Here is a 17,580-nt window from a genome sequence, read left to right as displayed (position 1 = left end):
AAGTGAGCACTTGGCAAAGCTGCTTGATCAGGATTATCGACACGAGATTTAACAGTGAATGAATAGATCTAAAATAAAAAGGCTGGATTTCATAAACGAGCCACACACTGTACATTCCCAGCCCATTCTTTGAAATACTAATGCCCATGCTGCAGTTTCTTTTACCTTCCTACCATAAGCCAGATTCAGATTTTTTAAAAGTCATTGTCATGTAAAGAACTGTACTAGCATCGGCACATATATTTACAGCAGCTATGAGTGCCTCTGCATTTTGATGTCAACATCGTGGAACGTTGGGTTATGTTCTGGTAGAACCCTAATTTTCTGAAACAGACCACAAAGACTATAAAATTTAAAAACGGCTGAATAGGCTTTTGAAGACGAACACCTAGAATTGCGTAACAATGCAAAGCTGGAGACAGAACTCATGGTTTTAAAATACTAATGTACTCTGAATAAATTAACGTACTCTTTAGGTCAGCAGTTTCCTTTACAAAATTCCTGCTTCAGCTTAGGTCTAACCTACATTTTTCTTTGCTGTCACCCTGGCTCCTCTCTTCTGTCCTCTCCTCTACCTACTAGGTAACTACTGTGAAAGCAAACATTCATAAGCAAATGAAGGTCATCATACAGACTGATGTATTTTTGTCAGCACATGTGTTTAACTTGCATAAGATCTGCAGTCTGACTGCACTTCACCACAAAGACTACATCTAAAGGTCTCAAACCCCTTCATTTCACTGATAACAGTGTCCTAAATAACTTAACAGCAGTGGACTTGCACGGAAGTTTGAGTTTGAAGAGTGTTCAGTGATACACGTCTCCAAGATGTTTTACATATGAAATCCTCGATGTCTGCAGTAAATACAACACATAAATAACGTGGAAGCCTTGTATGTAGTAGCCTTACCATCAAGTATCTGGTAAAGATGCAGTCCTGCCGGTAAAGGCTTGGCAATACTGAGAATCATGTCTCCTTCCCAAGATTCCAACATCTAATTGGGAAGAAAGAAAAGAAAAAAAAAAATTTATATATATAAAACACCAGCAAGCAATAACTCCCATCACTCAAAATTACACCTTTGCTGAAAGCTGTTACAGCCTGGCTACCAAGCTCACTTTGACACTTAACAAGTCACAGAAAACAGTCACAAGCTGATTTAGACTTTCAACTGGACACTAACCAAAGGCTGTGAGGTACAGGGAAAGCAAACAGTGTTTCCTGACATTAAGTTAGCTTTGATTCAGGTCTCTCTGAAAAAGCATTTTATAAACTGTCATATTCCTTTAACGTAGTAGAGAACAAATGCAAAGATACCACATTCATAGTGAAGCTAAATATTTCTTTTCACTGATTTTCTTTTTTCTAAAACTACTCTGATTACTTCGTTTTAAGGCCAGCTAGCTCCTTGAAAATACAAAGACAAATCTGTCACAAACTGAAATGTGAAGAATAAACCTGGACTTCTGCAAAGTGTCAATCCATGCCCATGTACATGCTGCCTAAATATAATTAGCTTATGAGAGCTTTAAAGTCTCCATAGTTGAAGTTTCATCAATTTCATGGCTTCTTCAATACTTCGAGAACAGACCTCCAACCCATGTTTCCTTCTGTGTAAACCCATATAGCTTTTAGCCCCCTAAAACCACATTTACTGTTGAAAGTTTCTCATGGAGATAAAAATTACGGCATAAATACATTTGTAAATGTTGTGTGGCTCGAGTAAAAATGAAGCGTTTGAGTTCATTTAACACAGCAAATACCTGGATACCGATTGTCGAAGCTCTCCGAGCGTTTTTCTTCTATCAATAGTCAAATCCACAACACTCTCTTTCCAAGTACGTGAAGGATGCAAAGCCCCATGGTGAAATTTATAACAGGAGCTCAAATGGAGATGTAAATCAATGCCGTTGTTTGCCGAGTCACATTCCGCTCTTTGAAAGAATAACACAATAATAAACCGGTGAATTTAACACCAACAACCGGCTCGCTTATCTCAGAGACGCTTCTGTGCAGTTGTCCTGGAACTGATACCCTCATGGTTAAATTCACTGTCACATTTCCCCCTCCATCAAGGGGTAGGCAGAGAGGTGCTCAAAGACGACAGCGATTTACACGTTGTACGTAAACCTCCTCCACAGAAGCACCGCAACAGTACGTTCTGTGTGTTTCTACACCTTGCTTCTACCTTTCTAAACAGAAGGGCAAACTTCACCTTTAGGGACGCGGAGACTGGAGGTTTTTTCAGGCTACGTTCCAGATCAGTACTCTGCTAAAATGCAGAGACAGAAAAACTGCATGGAAACTGAGTCAGGACAGACACAGCCGTGCCTTCCTCCTTTATACCTGTATCCACTTCTACCAGCTAAATGTAGCAGCAAATACGCTGTGTAAAAACAATCAAGGAGTGAAATTTGCACAGCACAGATATATCACACAGGACTTGTGTCTCCTGTGTGCGTCTGTATTTGGATAGCTTAACTGTGATTCAGGCGTATCATCAGTTCTGTGTGTTCCTCAACAGAAGGAAAAGTTGCAACCAACCTGAATACCACTAGCTCTTTCCTCTACGTTTCTAGCAAAGGATACCATTGATCTGTTGTTTCACAGTAAAGCAAGTCACTCCCCCTTCTCCCAAGGGAGAACTCCCTCGACAAACATCATTAAGATAATGTAGTCCATTCGCCTTCCAGAATGGCCCTGATTTTCACAAAAAACTGGTACCATTTTAAACTGTCAGTTTCCCTTCAAATTCTGTAGAGCGCCTAGTTACACCACTAACAGGGAGGCAGGGAACTAGCAGAAGGCAGAATCTGGACATACACGTTGTATTCCTCGATTAACCTCTACGACATTGAATCATTTTAGTATCTGGCTCTACTCAATGAGGTTCTTCCATTTTAAATCGCTTTGGAGATCTGCAGATTAAGAATGCTGTTTAAGAGATTGGTACAGTTACATTAATATACCTCTTTTTTTGCAGCTCAGTATTAGCAGCATTCATTTCATTCAGAAGGTGTTCAGGAATTTGGTACCTTGGATTTCCTTGCGCTGCAACAAATAATATAGGCTAGTTTGGCCTCAGCTGCAACAAATAATATAGGCTAGTTTGGCCTCAGCTGCTTAAGATGTGTTTTGGCAAACAAGAAAAGGGATCAAGATGAGACATTACAGTACGGTAATCATTGAAAATTCAGAGCAATAATGTTGCATCCCTTCGTATTAGAGAAAATCAAACTCCAAGATCATACAAAGAACAAACAAGTGCTTTTACTTCTTCCCATCCATCTTCCCCTAAGGGAAACGGATACATGAATGCCGTTAGCAACAACTTGTATTTGTTTCAGTAGGAGATGTTCTGCTAGTGTTTGTGAAGCGTACTAGAAAAAAGTTAGTGTCAGCTACAGCCAAGTAACTGGTCACTACCTCCTTGGAGGTAACCTCCGTGTATCTTAGGTAACCCTTCTTACAAATGAGCACTAGAAAGAAGACTGTATCTTCAGCTCTTGGAAAGGACAGGAAGACCCAACAGCCTTTGCCCTCCAGAAAGCAAACTGCCAACGAAGGAAGCCCCCAGAATATCAAGATGAGCTTTGTGTACCTTCATGCGGTCTTTTTAACTGAGATTTTCGATAAAACAGCATGTAGGCACTCTCTTTACCCTGAAATTGTTTCTCAATATCCTTCTCCTTGATCGGCTGGACTTTGGAATCATTCAGATCAAACCAATGGCAACCAGCAGAACCGTCCCTTAGCCTTGCAGGTTCTTTTTCTGAATTCCACTGGACCTCGTTCTTCTGAGGAGGGCTTTGGAGATCTCGTCCTCGAGAATCGGACTTAAACGGGAGCTTGTGTTTTGCCTTCAGACCAACCTTATTTTCATCAGGACTGAACTGAAATATCTGAGGATGATTCTGCAAATACTAAAAGGAAAGCAAGGACAAGATGAAGAAGATGGCCAGTTTTAAATGGAGCAGCCTGCATTAGCTGCTTCACCTGATTCATTCTCAAATAGATGCACAAACCCCAGCCCTTCAAACCTGCTTTTATGATGCTTCCTCATGTATTTCCTCAGTTTAGACAGAAAAATGTAATCTTCCTACCACCACTTATCTGCCTGAGGTTTTATATGCTGTTGCTGGCTTCATTTCTTATACAACTTCAAACTAGCACGCAAGAAATTGCAACAGAATTGTTTTCAACCTACATGCATCACTAAGAATCGAATCAAACTACCTTCTAAATTTCAAGGATTGCTTGTGACACTGGAATCCTTTTCAAACCCTGCTCACAAGCGCATACTCTCTGTTCCTGGAAAGGTGGCACAGGGAGTGATGGTCTAGAGGCAATCAAAAAGCTTCTGCTTTATCAGACACACAGAGTACCATCCCAACTAGCTTAGCCCTCTAACACTGGTACTTTCCACTCCCTAGTAGCTGCGGAATTGCTCCCTTCTGTATTTACCAGACAGGGATCTCGAGCTCAACTCTGGTCTGCTGAGCTGTACCTTACCCAAATTAACGCTGCCCATTGTGGCATCTCAAGAACTTAAAACCTCCTCGTTCCATTTTGCCCACCTTATCCCCTCTGTTCTCTACTTTCATTTTAGCAGTAAGCAGATACTTCAAACAAGCTGAGGGTCCAAATCACACAAAACCAAACCGTGGCTCTCAAGAGATGGGGGGGGAGGGGGTGGACACCAACCACCCTCCAATCCCACCACAAAACTACAACCACCACCCAACCCCCTCAAAACAAACCCAAAACAAACAAAAACAAACCCCCAAAATCTGAATTTCCGTTTCAACCATAAGCAAAACCTCATTGGATACTTCAAAAAGTGTACAACAATTTACAGTTATTTCAATAAGGCAAGTATTGCCCTGATCAACGTGCTTTTGGTATACATCCGGCACTTGTGAAAAAGTCAGCTTTAGTACTATTCACAGCAGCACTCAAACTTTGAAGTGGTTAATACTGGGTTGCTCACAACTTGTTTCTATCACTTCTCTCTCAAAGTCAGAAAAGCATCTACCTCCGCGGAAGACTCACATTCACATTTCACAAGTACTTTTAAATCATTATTGTGAAAACAGCATTGGTGGTTCTCTTCAAAAAACAGTCAAACATGAATTTTCCACCTATCATCTAGAACACAAATGCTAAAGTATTTTCCTTCAAGCATTAGAAAATACAGTAACCAACTCAACGAACTCAACTTTACTGGAAGTGCTAATTTTATGGACATGCCCTAATCAACCAAAAAGCGGCATGCAGTTTCAAAATCTCATTTCTGTTATGCCTGTGAAGAGGTACTGGATTTCTCCTTTAATTCTCATCAGTGCTTTTATGTTCAAGTGGTAGTAAGTGTTGTTGCAGCTTCATCCACAGACACAAGGTTCAGCAAGTAAGGTTCATTTTTTATAGGCCAACCATATAGATGGAAAAAAAGATACAAGCTTTCAGGCAGACAATCCCTTGATAATCTCGTTCATGTTTCCCAGACGACTAACTTATCTTACAAACCTCTCTTACACATGCTCTATCTTGCTAGTCTAAGGGCCAGTATTTTCAATTATCATCCTCCCGACTATTCAAGAGGAATATAAATGTAAAGTTACCTTAACAGTAAAAAGCAAACTAACATACATGCATATTACCTTTCGTAATGCTCCATACTGTTTTTGGTATTTCTTATTCCAGGACACCCCTTTTTTCTCCAATAATTTCTGCCCTAATTGATCCACGGGAATTTGTTTAGCTTCTTCCTACAGAGAAGTAGGTTGAGTAACCAAGCATTAGAAACCCAGGGGACGCAGTATTTCCAGCTCTTCTAAAAGCCGACCGTGACCTCCTGGGCTCATATGAGCCTTGACTATTTTTCAGCACAGAAGTCCCAAAGTTCTGGGACTAATATGACTCTAAATTGAGGGACTTACATGCTTGTACACTTACTTTACAAACCAGACTGAACAGTGAGTAAAGAAAACAGACGAAAGATGGTGGGAAAGGGATACAGGCACATATTTTTAGCTCCACAATTACCAGATGTGTTTTAGTTTTAGAATTACACTTTACAAACAACTTTCCCCTTCAGTAGAGATGACGTCTTCTAGTGATTATGCAAAATCATAAGAAAAAAATAAAGACAAAATAAACAAACCCCCACCAAGTAAAATTCTGTTGGGAGGTTCCTGGCCCAGAGAATGAAATCATGGTGTGAAGTCTCTGCAACTGTAGAACACTCAGTGGGACAAAAAAGGGGTTTTATTACTAAACCATAATAAAATTCAAGGAATATTTACCAGCCCAGCACAGAAGTCTACTCACTCATCCTTTACACTCATGAGTGGAGATAAAGAAAGTATTTTATTAGCCTGTTAAAAAGGAAACCCATGTAAGAAGAATTCTGTATGCGTGTTTTAATAGGCATCGGTTCAAAAGAAGAGAAACTACCGCATTCAGACTGATAACTGAGAAGTGGACCGGTTAACCAGTTCAGTTCATTCGGAAAAGGAGCAGTTGCAATTATCCAGTAAAACATCTGATTTTGCACTGCGCTTACTGTCGGAGCATCTCAGGCGCACAGATCCAGAATGACCTGGATCAAATTTGACAGACGTACCGATACAGAGGAAAGCAACAGAAGCCAGTATTTCCTCGGCCGAGCAAGGCCAACGCTCTTTACAGGCCATGCGGTAGCACTATCTAGTCCTGCGGCACTGGAGCTTAACAGAGCTGCTCACATGGCACCTCAAGTCCCAGAGCCACTCTCCATAAACAAGAACTGGGTTCTGCTGCAAACACCTAAGTGATAGTTAAATGCGTGGGAAGACAGTCTCCGAGTCAGGGTACTTCCCGCCTTCGGCTCTTCCAAACGGATTAAAACAAACAACTGCCACAGAGCTGGCATTTTCAGATTGTCTCCATTAACATCACGAGCACTTCACCCTCACCAGTGCTCCCTGCATTCAAAAATAAAAAAGGAAAGGAAGGAAATACTGCAACTTAGTTCTATTAAAATACTTGTCCGTCCTTCCAAGGACATATGCAATCTATTAATTTAGGGAAGGAGATAGGACGCTATTCTCAACCAAACATGTTTTCAAATAAAGATCCAAAATGTCCTCCTACATCTTCCTCGTTTTCAGCAGTTACGTTATCAGTCTGTTCTGTCCATATAAGAAATCCTCATGAACCCAATGAGAAATCTACAGGTCCCACTTGCATCAGTAAAGAAAATTCTGTCAAAACAGAAACAAACATCTGGAACAGTGCTGAGAGCTTAAGAACATATTTTTTATTGGGTAGATTTCCAAAAAAGGTATCTCCCCTGTTTCAAGCAGTAGGATTTTATATATATATAAACCAATATGAAGACTTTGTGTGTGTGTGTGTGTGTGTGTGTATATATATAAAGCTGGTGTGAAAGATTAAAAGAGCAAGCCTGATATCCAATCTTTCCATTTATAAGAGAACAACTTTTTACGAGACCTAACAAGAAGAACCTTTCTGATAAACACGCAGACAGCAATATCGTCCAATGTAGCTGCCAGAAGAGGTGTATTTGTTTCAGAGAAGTCCCAACAATTAAGGAATCCTCAATGCTTTAAATTCCCCTTACATCTCTCTCCAACTGGTTGCTATAACTCTACATCCCTGAAACAAACTAGAACTCAGTGAGGTCCACGTGCCTGCTCTGCAGGCCAGATTTGGCTCACGGGATGCTTCCAGCCTGCCTCCTGCATCTTTCCACACAGGAGGAGGGGACCAGCTATCCAAGCAGAACGTATTATCCCAACAGCGAGGACATAAAAGGTAGCGCAGCAGAAATGCTGGGTACTTCAGGACCCCGCTGCTATGTCCATGCGGGAGAGGTGAGTTGAAACTAGAAACGAACACAGCGGCTGCACGTATGCGTGCATGACGCTGCGTAGCATGTCAGGGGATGTCCAGACCAGGAGCCAGCCCCAGCCACCACAGGGGCCGGACCACGAGCTTTGGGCTTTCCTAATTTCACCCTATGCACCTCCTGATCTGCAACAGCACAGCACGCTTGCAAAAAGCACCCGTCAATTCTTCCCAGCCCACAGCAAGCAGACTGTGGGCTACAGCACTGGGACTATTTCACAGTGGGGACAAACCTTTTCTTTTTTCCGAAAGCATCCTGCCCGCTCCAAGTCTGTGCATCTACTGCCAGATCATCACACCAGATGAGCATCATTCCCTAGAGTTACAGAAAGCAGATCACCCTCGCATAGGAATATATACAGCTATTCACAACATGGACTCCGGCTGCTGCTCTCAGACTCTAGCTCTCTGTGGGTAGTTTTGGCCTCTGCATAAAGATTACTCTCCTGATTTTCTACAACTCCAACAGAAATCACAGTAAGGAAGCATCCTGCGAGAGCCAAGTCCTTCTTCTGACCACTGGTTTGAAGAAGAGGAACACAAGCTGGAGACGTTTTCCCACACACTACGGCATTTTGATCTCCTCTGCCGGAACTCTTGAAAAGCATGATCTCACGGACTGTGAAAGAAATTCTCAGAGAGGTACTCACGATTGGTGCAACTTCACAGCTATCACAGTATGTAGATACAAACAAAGACCTACTCAGGAGTTGCTAAGAAATCTGCTTTTTCGATCCACAAATAAAACGCACGGTGCTCTCCCCAGAAGAGGCAGCATGTGCTAAGCTGCTCTTCATCACGGAACCTATTGACAAGCTTCAACAGGGACAGTACCAACAAAACCAACAATCCGTTGTATAAATAACTTAGATTTTAGTTATCCCGACAACAATATGAACACTCACAGAAATAAACGCACATATCAGACCGATAACGAGCTCCAAGAAGCGCATAAAAACGTCCATGCAATTGGCTGTATGGATGACAAGGCCAGCTCACAGACCTCATACTTTCAGTTGCTATGTTAAACAGTCACCAAGGGATGTAGCTGTCTAACTAGCAACATACAAACACTGCGTTATTTGCCATCAATAAGCGACCAAAGTTTCCAATCGAGTCGGCAGTGGGAGAAGTCAGCATCAGCTCAGCAAAGAGGCAGACAGTAGAAGAGCAGCGAACAGTGACCAAAGTCACCCTTGTACTTCAGAAAAGCATTTTTCAGTAATAACGTTAACCTCCTCTTTCAGTAATTAGCCATTCCTATACTGTAATAAACCTATTGTGGAATGCACATACTAGATGAATGCCTCTGCAAGTCCTGGGATATGAAGCAAGAATATTTACTGTATATATGTATACTCTATATATATATCTGTATGTGCACATACACACACACGTATAAAGCAATAAATATAAAACGATACATTCCACTGAGAGACCACAAGACTCTTTAAAAAGCTGGATGTGGATTTCTAGTGTTTGTGATTTATTATCAACGCCTAACTACTTCAAGGCAATCTTGCTACATAAGGATACTTTTCACCTGTAATACAACAGTATTTTGGAAACCTAGATCTCGTTATAGATTAACCCTCACTGGTTTGAAATCTGTACAGAAATAGTTCTCCACACATGACAGCTTGTTTGTGTCACATCCACAAACGCCATCTATAGGTGTTCACCCCATGCACTGCATAATATAACCAACAGGCAATACCTTTTACAGTTGCTTCACAGAACTAAAGACGGGTCCTTGACGCTGAACGCAGAAAAGACCAAAAGTACCTTGCAGCAAGTTTCAAAGAATACTAATAGGAAAGCTAAAGAAATAAGGAAGTTCCATACCCACCTTAACGTTATCTGATTTCAATTCAAAATCCGTGTAAAGTCCTTTCATAAAACCTGTCACTCTAATTACCTTCAAAACAGAAGAAAAGGAGTAAGGTAAGAACACTTGAAGGCCTCTATTCAATAAAGCTTGTGTGGCAATAGGAAATACGTAGACCTTATCTGCTTTCAGAGATGATACCTTGTTTAGAACTATTTCCAGAGTAGGTCCAGAGGCCTGCTGTGTCTCTGAACACGCTCTGGAACAACGAGACTTAATCCTTGCTTACAGCTCAGGCCTCCCTTCCTATTTAATTCCATCTTTAACCTTGATGGTTGGTGAATCCAGGAGATTCACAACGTGAACACCAGCATACGCGTTTTAAACGCAGCTCTGCGTTATTCCCTCATTGACTTCTTTAAATGTGACTATATATAAACGCAGCAGCTCAGGGAATGTAAAAATTAAGACTGGTTGTTGGGGTTTTTTTGTTTTGGTTCTTTTTTTAAGTGGGAGGTGGAAAAACAACCTACGAGCGGTTTTCACAGAAGACCAAATGCACAGCAGACTGAGGAAAAGAGTCAGACCCCTCGTCTGGTCTTAACCACTACCAGCCACCCTAAAAAAAACCCTGAGATTTACTCACTACCCTAAAACCCCCGAGATTTTCTTGCTACTCGGAGCGCACCCCCTGCAGCAGCGACCTGCCTGCACCACCCAGCCCTGCGCAGGCCCCGGGGCCCCGCAAAGGTGACGGGGTCCCCCCTCTCCCGGGCAAGGGAGCGCTCAGAGCCCCTGGGGGTCCCCCCGGCAGAGCCCCCCCACAGCCCCGCGCCTGGGGGGACCCCTGCTCCCCCCGCGGCAGCGACACCCCCGCCCGCCAGGGGGCGGCCGAGCCCGCAGGGAGGCCCTGTTGCCTAGCAACGGCGGCGCGGGCCCGCAGGCCGCTTCCCGGCCCACCTCGGGGATCACGTCGTGCAGGTAGCGGAAGGGCGGCTTACTCAGCAGCCGGTCCCTCAGCGGCGGCTTGCGGATCACTCGCCCCAAGGAATCCTGCGTCCGCCGCACCACCGCCTCGTTCATAGCGGCGGCGGGACCGCGCCGCCGCCGCCGCCGCCGCCACCGGCGGCTCCGAGCATTCCCGGCCTGCCTCGCGGCGCAGGGCGCCTCACTGCGCAAGCGCAGAGCTGGGGCAGGCGGTTGCTAGGCACAACGCGGCCCTAGCAACCGGCCCGGCGGCCTCGTTAGGCCCTGCCCTCCCTCGCCCTGGGCCTGAGGGAAGAGGCCCTGGAACCAGCCCCAAAGCCTCTTGTCCCACAGAACTAGTCACACCCCAGCCCCTTGCTTGAATAATCACCAGATAGAGAGTGCTCAGAAACTTCAATTGTATCTTTCGGTGGTTTGTCGTGGTGGTGGTTTTTTTTAAATTGTTCTTGAAGTAAAGAAGTGGAAAGTGAGAGTGATGGATGGGGGAGAAGGAGCCAGCGTCAAGGTTGCCCGATCCCGCGTCACTCTCCCTAGCAAAGCCAGGCCACGGCCATTGAAGAACAGCACAGGCTTTTTCAACGGGCCGCTTCCTCCTGCTCCGTAATCACTTCAGCAACCTGGAACGAGTTACGAGGAAAAGGAAAAGGAAACACACCATTTTCTCGCAATAAGATTCCCAGAGCTGAACGCTTGCTCTTTTACAAGGACCGCACCAGGAGCGGATACAAAAGATAACCGTTCCTCAGCAATCCGTGTTTCTTACTCTACGAGAGCCACAGTCCTCTAGATGATTTACGCTAGTTCCCTTGAAAAACAGACCAGATCAATATATCTGTGCACAAGCTAGGAGCTGAAATAACGGGAAGTAAATACTAGATCATGCTTTCTAAGAAAAGAGCACAAAACACCGCAAGCTAAAAATCACTTTAACTTGCGTCCCAAAACCCCAGCCCTCCAACTGAAGCCAGGTCTTTGCACAGGGCAACCCCAGCCGGGTCGGGGAAACTTCTCGCACAGAGATGGGAACGCTGTCTTCGGAACAGACTGGAAAATTAAGGCTTAATGAAGGTTTTGCCCCGTCCAATCTTAGAAACCAATTCACGCCGTTCCCGATCAATGTATCGGTGAGACATACATAGACAAACCAAATGGACATCTAGAAATGACTTTTTATTTTGTGAAGAACACTTGAAAAATAAAGACGAAAGCTTTTCCAGGCTTTGGAATATAACCATCATAAACTGTGGAATCACAAAGACTCCGTTTTAAAAAGGTGTTCCCTCTCCCCACCCCCCTTTTTAACGAACTCTCTCCTTGCGGAATGACCCACAGTAGTTTTAAGGAAAAAAAATACGCATTTTGAGCCAACATTAGAAATAATCCAAGATTGGTTCAGTGCAGGCGCTGCTACATTACACTTGAACAAAGGCACATACTAAAATCCCCACGTTAGCACTCGGAATCCGTCTTTACATTTCTCCAAACGTCGTGTTTTCGAGAAGAGGCTGGAGTTATTAAAGGCAGGTGGGAAGGCTGAGCTCAGGACAGCTGTCCAGCAAGGAACTGGAGGAATTCAAAGGGACAGCAAAGTAAGTGCAATGCCACGGAACAACCTGCGAACGCAAACCTTTCTGGCTTACCTTAGGAATCAGCACGCGCGATCATTTCTGGCTCGCAAGAACACTTGTGGATAGGGAAGAAGGCGGCGCAAAGTCAGACGGGGAAAGCAGTCGGCTGCCCTCACCTCAGTCAGAAAATCTATCCATAGAACTAGGATTTCAAGATTCAAGGGAAGCCTACCTACAACCGAAACAGCGAGGAAATTAAAAAGATCCCCTTCTTGAATGAAGCGGCCTCAGAAAGCACAGAAGCACCTGCTGAATTTGAGAGAGATGCACAGAAATAAATATTAATCATATGCTTCAAGGGGCTTTGGACTTTCTTTTTTTTTTGCTGATAGCTGAGAGTGTCAGTTTTTGTCTTGAAGCTGTCTGAAATACCAGAATGTTGTTAACCTATAAAAGGTAAAACGAGAGAGCTTCTCACATTAGCCACAATTTTAGTAGCCTGCTCTACTGGTATCTCCTACTACGGAATCTGCTCCACATACAAGGCAACAGCTTCAACGTTTACGGTAGCCCCCAAAAGTGACTTGTAGTTTGTCCTCTCATTAACACAGATTTAATTAAGGATACTTCAGGCTATGTTCAAAAGCAATTTTTGAACAATGGCTTTGCTCCTTTCAGAACAGGTTTCTGGACGTTCGTGCAGTTCAGCACGGCTCCGCGGTGTGTCTGACAGCAGACTTCACTCGATACGGCAATCCGTTCGCCCAGGTTCCCAGCCCCAAAAGGCAAACGCGTTAGATGCCACCAGCACGCGACTACTGCACAGAAACGCTCGTGTGTTATCTTCCACCGTTCCGTTGTCACCTTAGCATTCAAAACACATTTAGAATTTGATTATAAACAATGAACTCCATTCAGAGTTTGGGTTAATTTGTCAGTACTAGCTGTGCCCAAAGGAAATTCTGAACCTGATGGGAAATTAAGTCACGAAGAGTCACGTACAGTGGGGGAAACACAGTTGAAGTATTGGAAGTGTTAGAAAAGTTTCGATAAAGATGCTGAAACGTCAACTTCTGGTAAAACCCTGGTTCCCAGCCGCAGGGGTAAGAAAAATACGGTCTCTCATCAGCTAGTTACACGCGTTCTCAATCTGGAGATCCAGTCTCACAAGCATTGGGTAAACATTTGACTTAAGAACCTTTGATACCAACGTCAGCTGGTAGTCAGCCGCATACATCCCCTTCTGTTACGGAGGCCGTAAGTCAGCTTTGTGACACCAAGAGAAACTTTTTCTCAAATGCAACGGAGAATAGGAGAACAATCGAAAAAGATAAGAAATGAGGGAAAGCCCTCTGAATAAGAGTACTCAAAATAAATACAAGCCTTTTTCCCGAGTACAATAAAACCCACTTAAGACCAAACATCAGATCTGCCAGATTTTTTCCATCCCTTTTGTTTGTTAATGAAGCTTATGGACAACAAAAAAGCCCTAGCAACTTTAAAATATAAGGTTACTGCACTTGTTGTTCCGTATCACAGAAGGTCTGCAGGTTTTAGAGCTTGACAGATTCTGGATTTGCTCTTTTTTGAGCCAATTTAGTACACTTTGCCCAGAGATTTCCACATTTCCTTCATTCCTGAAATCTGACTCCAGCTACTACAGATTTAGGTTTCTACAGAAAGAGACAAAAGCAAATTCTGGTATAGCTAGTAACTTCAGTGATCAGAGATGGAAAAACAATTCGACAGAGATGATTATGACTGCATGAAAAAACCCAGCAAACTCTGTAGTGATGGTGCAAGACATCAGCATCTGACCAGAAAAAAAAAAAAAAAAAAAAAAGCATTTAGGGTGATTACAAAACAGTCACCAAAAGGTTACACAATATATTAATCCGTTTTCTCATGGATAAAGTGCATTTACCTAGCCTGAGAAGAAATACCACATGGATAAAGGGATGCTAAAGCACTTCCCCAAGAGAGATTAGAAGAAAATCAGAGTTAGCCTGAATCCTATCTCCAGTTTGTCTCGGTGATTCCTGAAGACACTTCGGGAAAGACCCTCTTGCCGGTCCAGCTGAGGTACTCCAGGCCAACTGAGGACATCTGTAGTACGGTCTGCTCAGCGAATCATCTCCTGGTGCTATCTGAAAACGCCCACATTGATAGACAGAGCCACTTCTGGTTTACGGTGCTTAATATTCAGCTTCTCCTCAGAGAAAACAGGCTCCTGTAAGCGTTCGGCTTGCCGACTATTTAAAAAAAAAAAAATTAAGATGCCTAATATTAGCGTTGAGCCTTAGCACCAACAGCAGCACGAGCCTGGACTGGAACCCCGTTTCCACTTAGTTGTAAGAATGACGTTGCAAGCTCACGCTTACAACCTGTGCGGGGCCAGTGCAGCCAAGGAGCTCATTTTTCATCTCCAGAGGCAGGGACAAATTCTGCAGGGTGTTGCAAGAGGGAAAAAAAAACCACTGAGGCTCGATGTAGGAACATGGCACTTAAAGCCAGGAGTTTGAATTACCTCAGCACTCCCTCGAGGACTACTGGAATTGTGCGCTCTGAGAGCGCCCAGCTAGCACTGTCCCAAAACATGATCCAGGTATCAAGCTAGTCTGAAAAGCGGCAAAGAACAGTTTGCGTGTTTCTAAAGAAAAAGCACTGTAAATACTCAATACCTTTTCTTTTTTCCTAATGCAAGCTGCCTTTGTTTCTCTTTTCCAACGTCATCTCTCACTGTGCTGAAGTCCTTAGTGTCATCAAGAAGAAGATTCTGGTGTGAAAAAGGATGGAGTGTATTAGCTTATACTTTTCGTCTACCAAAACTATTTCACACATGTTACTCAGTTTACACAATCAATTTTCAGGGCATTTCCTTTAACTAGTTTTAGAGCAATTTAACTTGAAGTTAACCAAGTGGCAAAGAATTCAAAAAGACAAAAACATCTCTTCGACTCCTCTCTACTTTTTGCATTTAACAGTCAATTTGCCTTACTCAGAGGTTTCTCTGCATAGCCTAACGCATCAGGATAGGACACCAGACTTTTCACCTCCTGCGAGTCTGTTCTTTCAGAGGTCTCCTAAATAAGCCTTATTGCTAACTCAGAGCTCAATATGCTGCTGTGTCATTCTTTTTGAAATAATCAAATAGAGCTGTAAGAATGCTTTGAAAAATGTAATGGGTTTAAATTTACAATGTGATTTTTAAAGGGTGCTGTTCTTGGATTGTACTCCGACGCGGAAAAAAAAAAACAGTCAACAGAAGGAGGGCAAGAAAAAAGCTCCAGTTTCTTCTGGATAGTGTTCAAGCACAGAGCAGAAACTGACTGCTTGCACCGGCTGAGAGCTGCACGAGAGCCTCTAAGGTATTGCCCTCTCGTGCCAGGACCAAGATACAAGGGGAAAGGCATGCAACTTCCATCGGGTTGATAAAGAACGGGAGAAAAAGAAGAAAAAGCACCAGTAGCAACAATTTTCCTACCCACACAATGTACTGTCCAAATCCACCTACCGGCACTTTCACAGAGATGTAGCAGGATGGAGGAAAACCAGGAGGAAATTAAGATACCCCAAAGGGGACAGTGCCTGAAACCTAATCCTCGTGCAACAATTGAAGCCAAGTTAATTTACCTTCACCCCAATGATATCGCCGTCTTTCAGGTGGTACGGCGCTGACTGTAAACTCTCCTGTTTTTTCTTCCGTTTCCTCTTTGACATTTGCTGTGTCTGAATAAAATCAAAGCAGAAGATTCGTACACGGCACATTTCGGCAATCTGCTTCAATACGTTTGCTCAAGAACTGCAGCACAAACCAACACATACTTCTCTCAAACAACTGCTGGACTCTGGCATTCCAGATCTTACCCAGCTAGATATTGGCAGCCACTCCAATCTTTCAGGGAAGTATTTGGCTATTTCAGTTTTATCTACAGGGAGACCATAGTGAGAAGCCACTCGTTGCCTCAGTGCCCAGGTTGTGCATTCTTTGGAGATATCCCACACCAAATCCGTGGAGCCATAGTAGTCCCTCTCCCCTGGGATGCCCATCTGGACTCGAAGCAGCAGTTCCTGGGGGCTGTCATCAGGAAGAGAATACAGACCCTTCTTGTGAGTCAGGCTTTCAGAATCCAGAAGTCCGAGGTTACGCTCCCTCCTGCCCTCCCTTATCTTTGTTTGTGGAAAACAAAAAAGAAGCTCCCAAGTCTTCTCGCAGCTTGACACCTGTAATCCTCACGCCCAGTATTTAAGGTAAAAGCTGCTCAATTAAGTCTCATCGCAAACGCACTGCTGTAAGAAATAGGTATCTTGCGATCTTACCCCAAATGCTCTTCTTTTTGCAAAGCTTCTAGGCAGATTTCCACTCTGGCACCCAGCTTGTAGTCACTGAAAACAAAACAAAGATTCTACGCGTTTCCAGTCCTATATTCTAAGTTCCTGAGTAGAAAAATCACTCTTTTCGTCAAGCCGACCTGTGCTTATCTGGAAAACCAAAGCAAGAGGCTATCGGAACAGAACTGAAAGACTCAGAAAAGTACAAAAGCGGCATTTAAAAACACCCAAAATAAAGCTGAGCAGAATAAGCCTGGTATGATCTACTTCGGCTCACACCTCCCCCTTCCACAGCTCTCGAGTTAAAAAACGTGCCCGGCAAAAAAATGAAGTAACCAGAAGTGAGCTTTCTGTGGACACTTGACTGAGCGGATTTATTTCTCCACCAATCCATCCCACCATCCAGTTAACAGTCAGCCTGTTGCAATGCTGCTTGCGCGTTCAGTAAGAAACCTACTTGAGTCGCTGCTTGTTGTTTCGTAAAAGCTTGCCTGGGCGCTTACTGTCCACTGTCCATGCTCTGAGAAACGAGGGCAGTGGGACAATCTGCTCTGGGCAGCATGGTAAGGTCATGGCCTGGAAAAAGAAACATTTCTTCAGGAATTTTAGCAGCCAGCCTCCTTGGAAAAAAGAGAACCACTTGATTAATTCTCAATGCAATCCTGAAGCAATCAGAAACAGGGCAAGCTATTTAGATTTATTCCACAGCAGCTGTTGCTTGTGACTTACAGGTAGTGGCTAGCATCCACATATTTGCTTTTCAACCTCGGACTTCACTCCCTCCCAACACTTCTCAACTTAACTTACATTTCAAAAGTACTGAATTCCTTTTTTTAACCAGAATTTGTACAACCGGGAGGGAATGAGGCTGACAGAATCATTACCCCAATCTCTAGCCAAGTGCTGAGCAAGCTCCTTAAAGCCCTTGTCAAGGACACAAGACTCTTGCCATG

General features: G+C 43.6%; 2 protein-coding genes across 3 annotated transcripts in view; both read right to left on the bottom strand.

Annotated features, from left to right (window-relative positions):
- Window positions 1-252: 252 nt before the first annotated feature.
- LOC127018362 (ubiquitin carboxyl-terminal hydrolase 40-like) lies at window positions 253-10,830 on the bottom strand. Its single transcript, XM_050899953.1, has 7 exons — window positions 10,701-10,830; window positions 9,762-9,830; window positions 5,662-5,769; window positions 3,603-3,924; window positions 2,971-3,052; window positions 1,773-1,935; window positions 253-324 (listed from the first exon to the last, which is right to left on the bottom strand). Exons 1-7 carry the CDS (start codon window positions 10,821-10,823, stop codon window positions 253-255), a joined length of 939 nt encoding a protein of 312 aa, XP_050755910.1. The 5' UTR covers window positions 10,824-10,830.
- Window positions 10,831-14,152: 3,322 nt separating this feature from the next.
- The window catches only part of LOC127018234 (ubiquitin carboxyl-terminal hydrolase 40-like), a 29,862-nt gene continuing 26,434 nt past the window's right edge, over window positions 14,153-17,580 (bottom strand). Inside the window, exons 17-22 of one of the 2 annotated variants that reach the window (XM_050899727.1) lie at window positions 17,085-17,203; window positions 16,616-16,681; window positions 16,163-16,373; window positions 15,929-16,024; window positions 14,977-15,071; window positions 14,153-14,547 (exon numbers count right to left, since the gene is read on the bottom strand). In XM_050899727.1, the coding sequence (XP_050755684.1) occupies window positions 14,439-14,547; window positions 14,977-15,071; window positions 15,929-16,024; window positions 16,163-16,373; window positions 16,616-16,681; window positions 17,085-17,203 (696 nt within the window). In that variant the 3' untranslated portion in view covers window positions 14,153-14,438. The remainder of the gene's footprint in view (window positions 14,548-14,976; window positions 15,072-15,928; window positions 16,025-16,162; window positions 16,374-16,615; window positions 16,682-17,084; window positions 17,204-17,580) is intronic. The other variant, XM_050899726.1, reaches the window with a different exon arrangement.

This window comes from Gymnogyps californianus, chromosome 7 (assembly GCF_018139145.2).
Source record: "Gymnogyps californianus isolate 813 chromosome 7, ASM1813914v2, whole genome shotgun sequence".
In the NCBI taxonomy this organism is placed as follows: domain Eukaryota; kingdom Metazoa; phylum Chordata; class Aves; order Accipitriformes; family Cathartidae; genus Gymnogyps; species Gymnogyps californianus.
This window is presented reverse-complemented; position numbering and strand designations above follow the sequence as displayed.

Coding starts and splice junctions, on each gene's coding strand:
- LOC127018362 (XM_050899953.1), bottom strand. CDS start 10,823: ATGAACGAGGCGGTGGTGCGGCGGACGCAGGATTCCTTGGGGCGAGTG. Junction 3,925..5,661: donor AGTATGGAGCATTACGAAAG/GTAATATGCATG, acceptor CTTTCCTTTTAG/TATTTGCAGAATCATCCTCA. Junction 1,936..2,970: donor ACTGAGCTGCAAAAAAAGAG/GTATATTAATGT, acceptor ATTCTTTCAAAG/AGCGGAATGTGACTCGGCAA.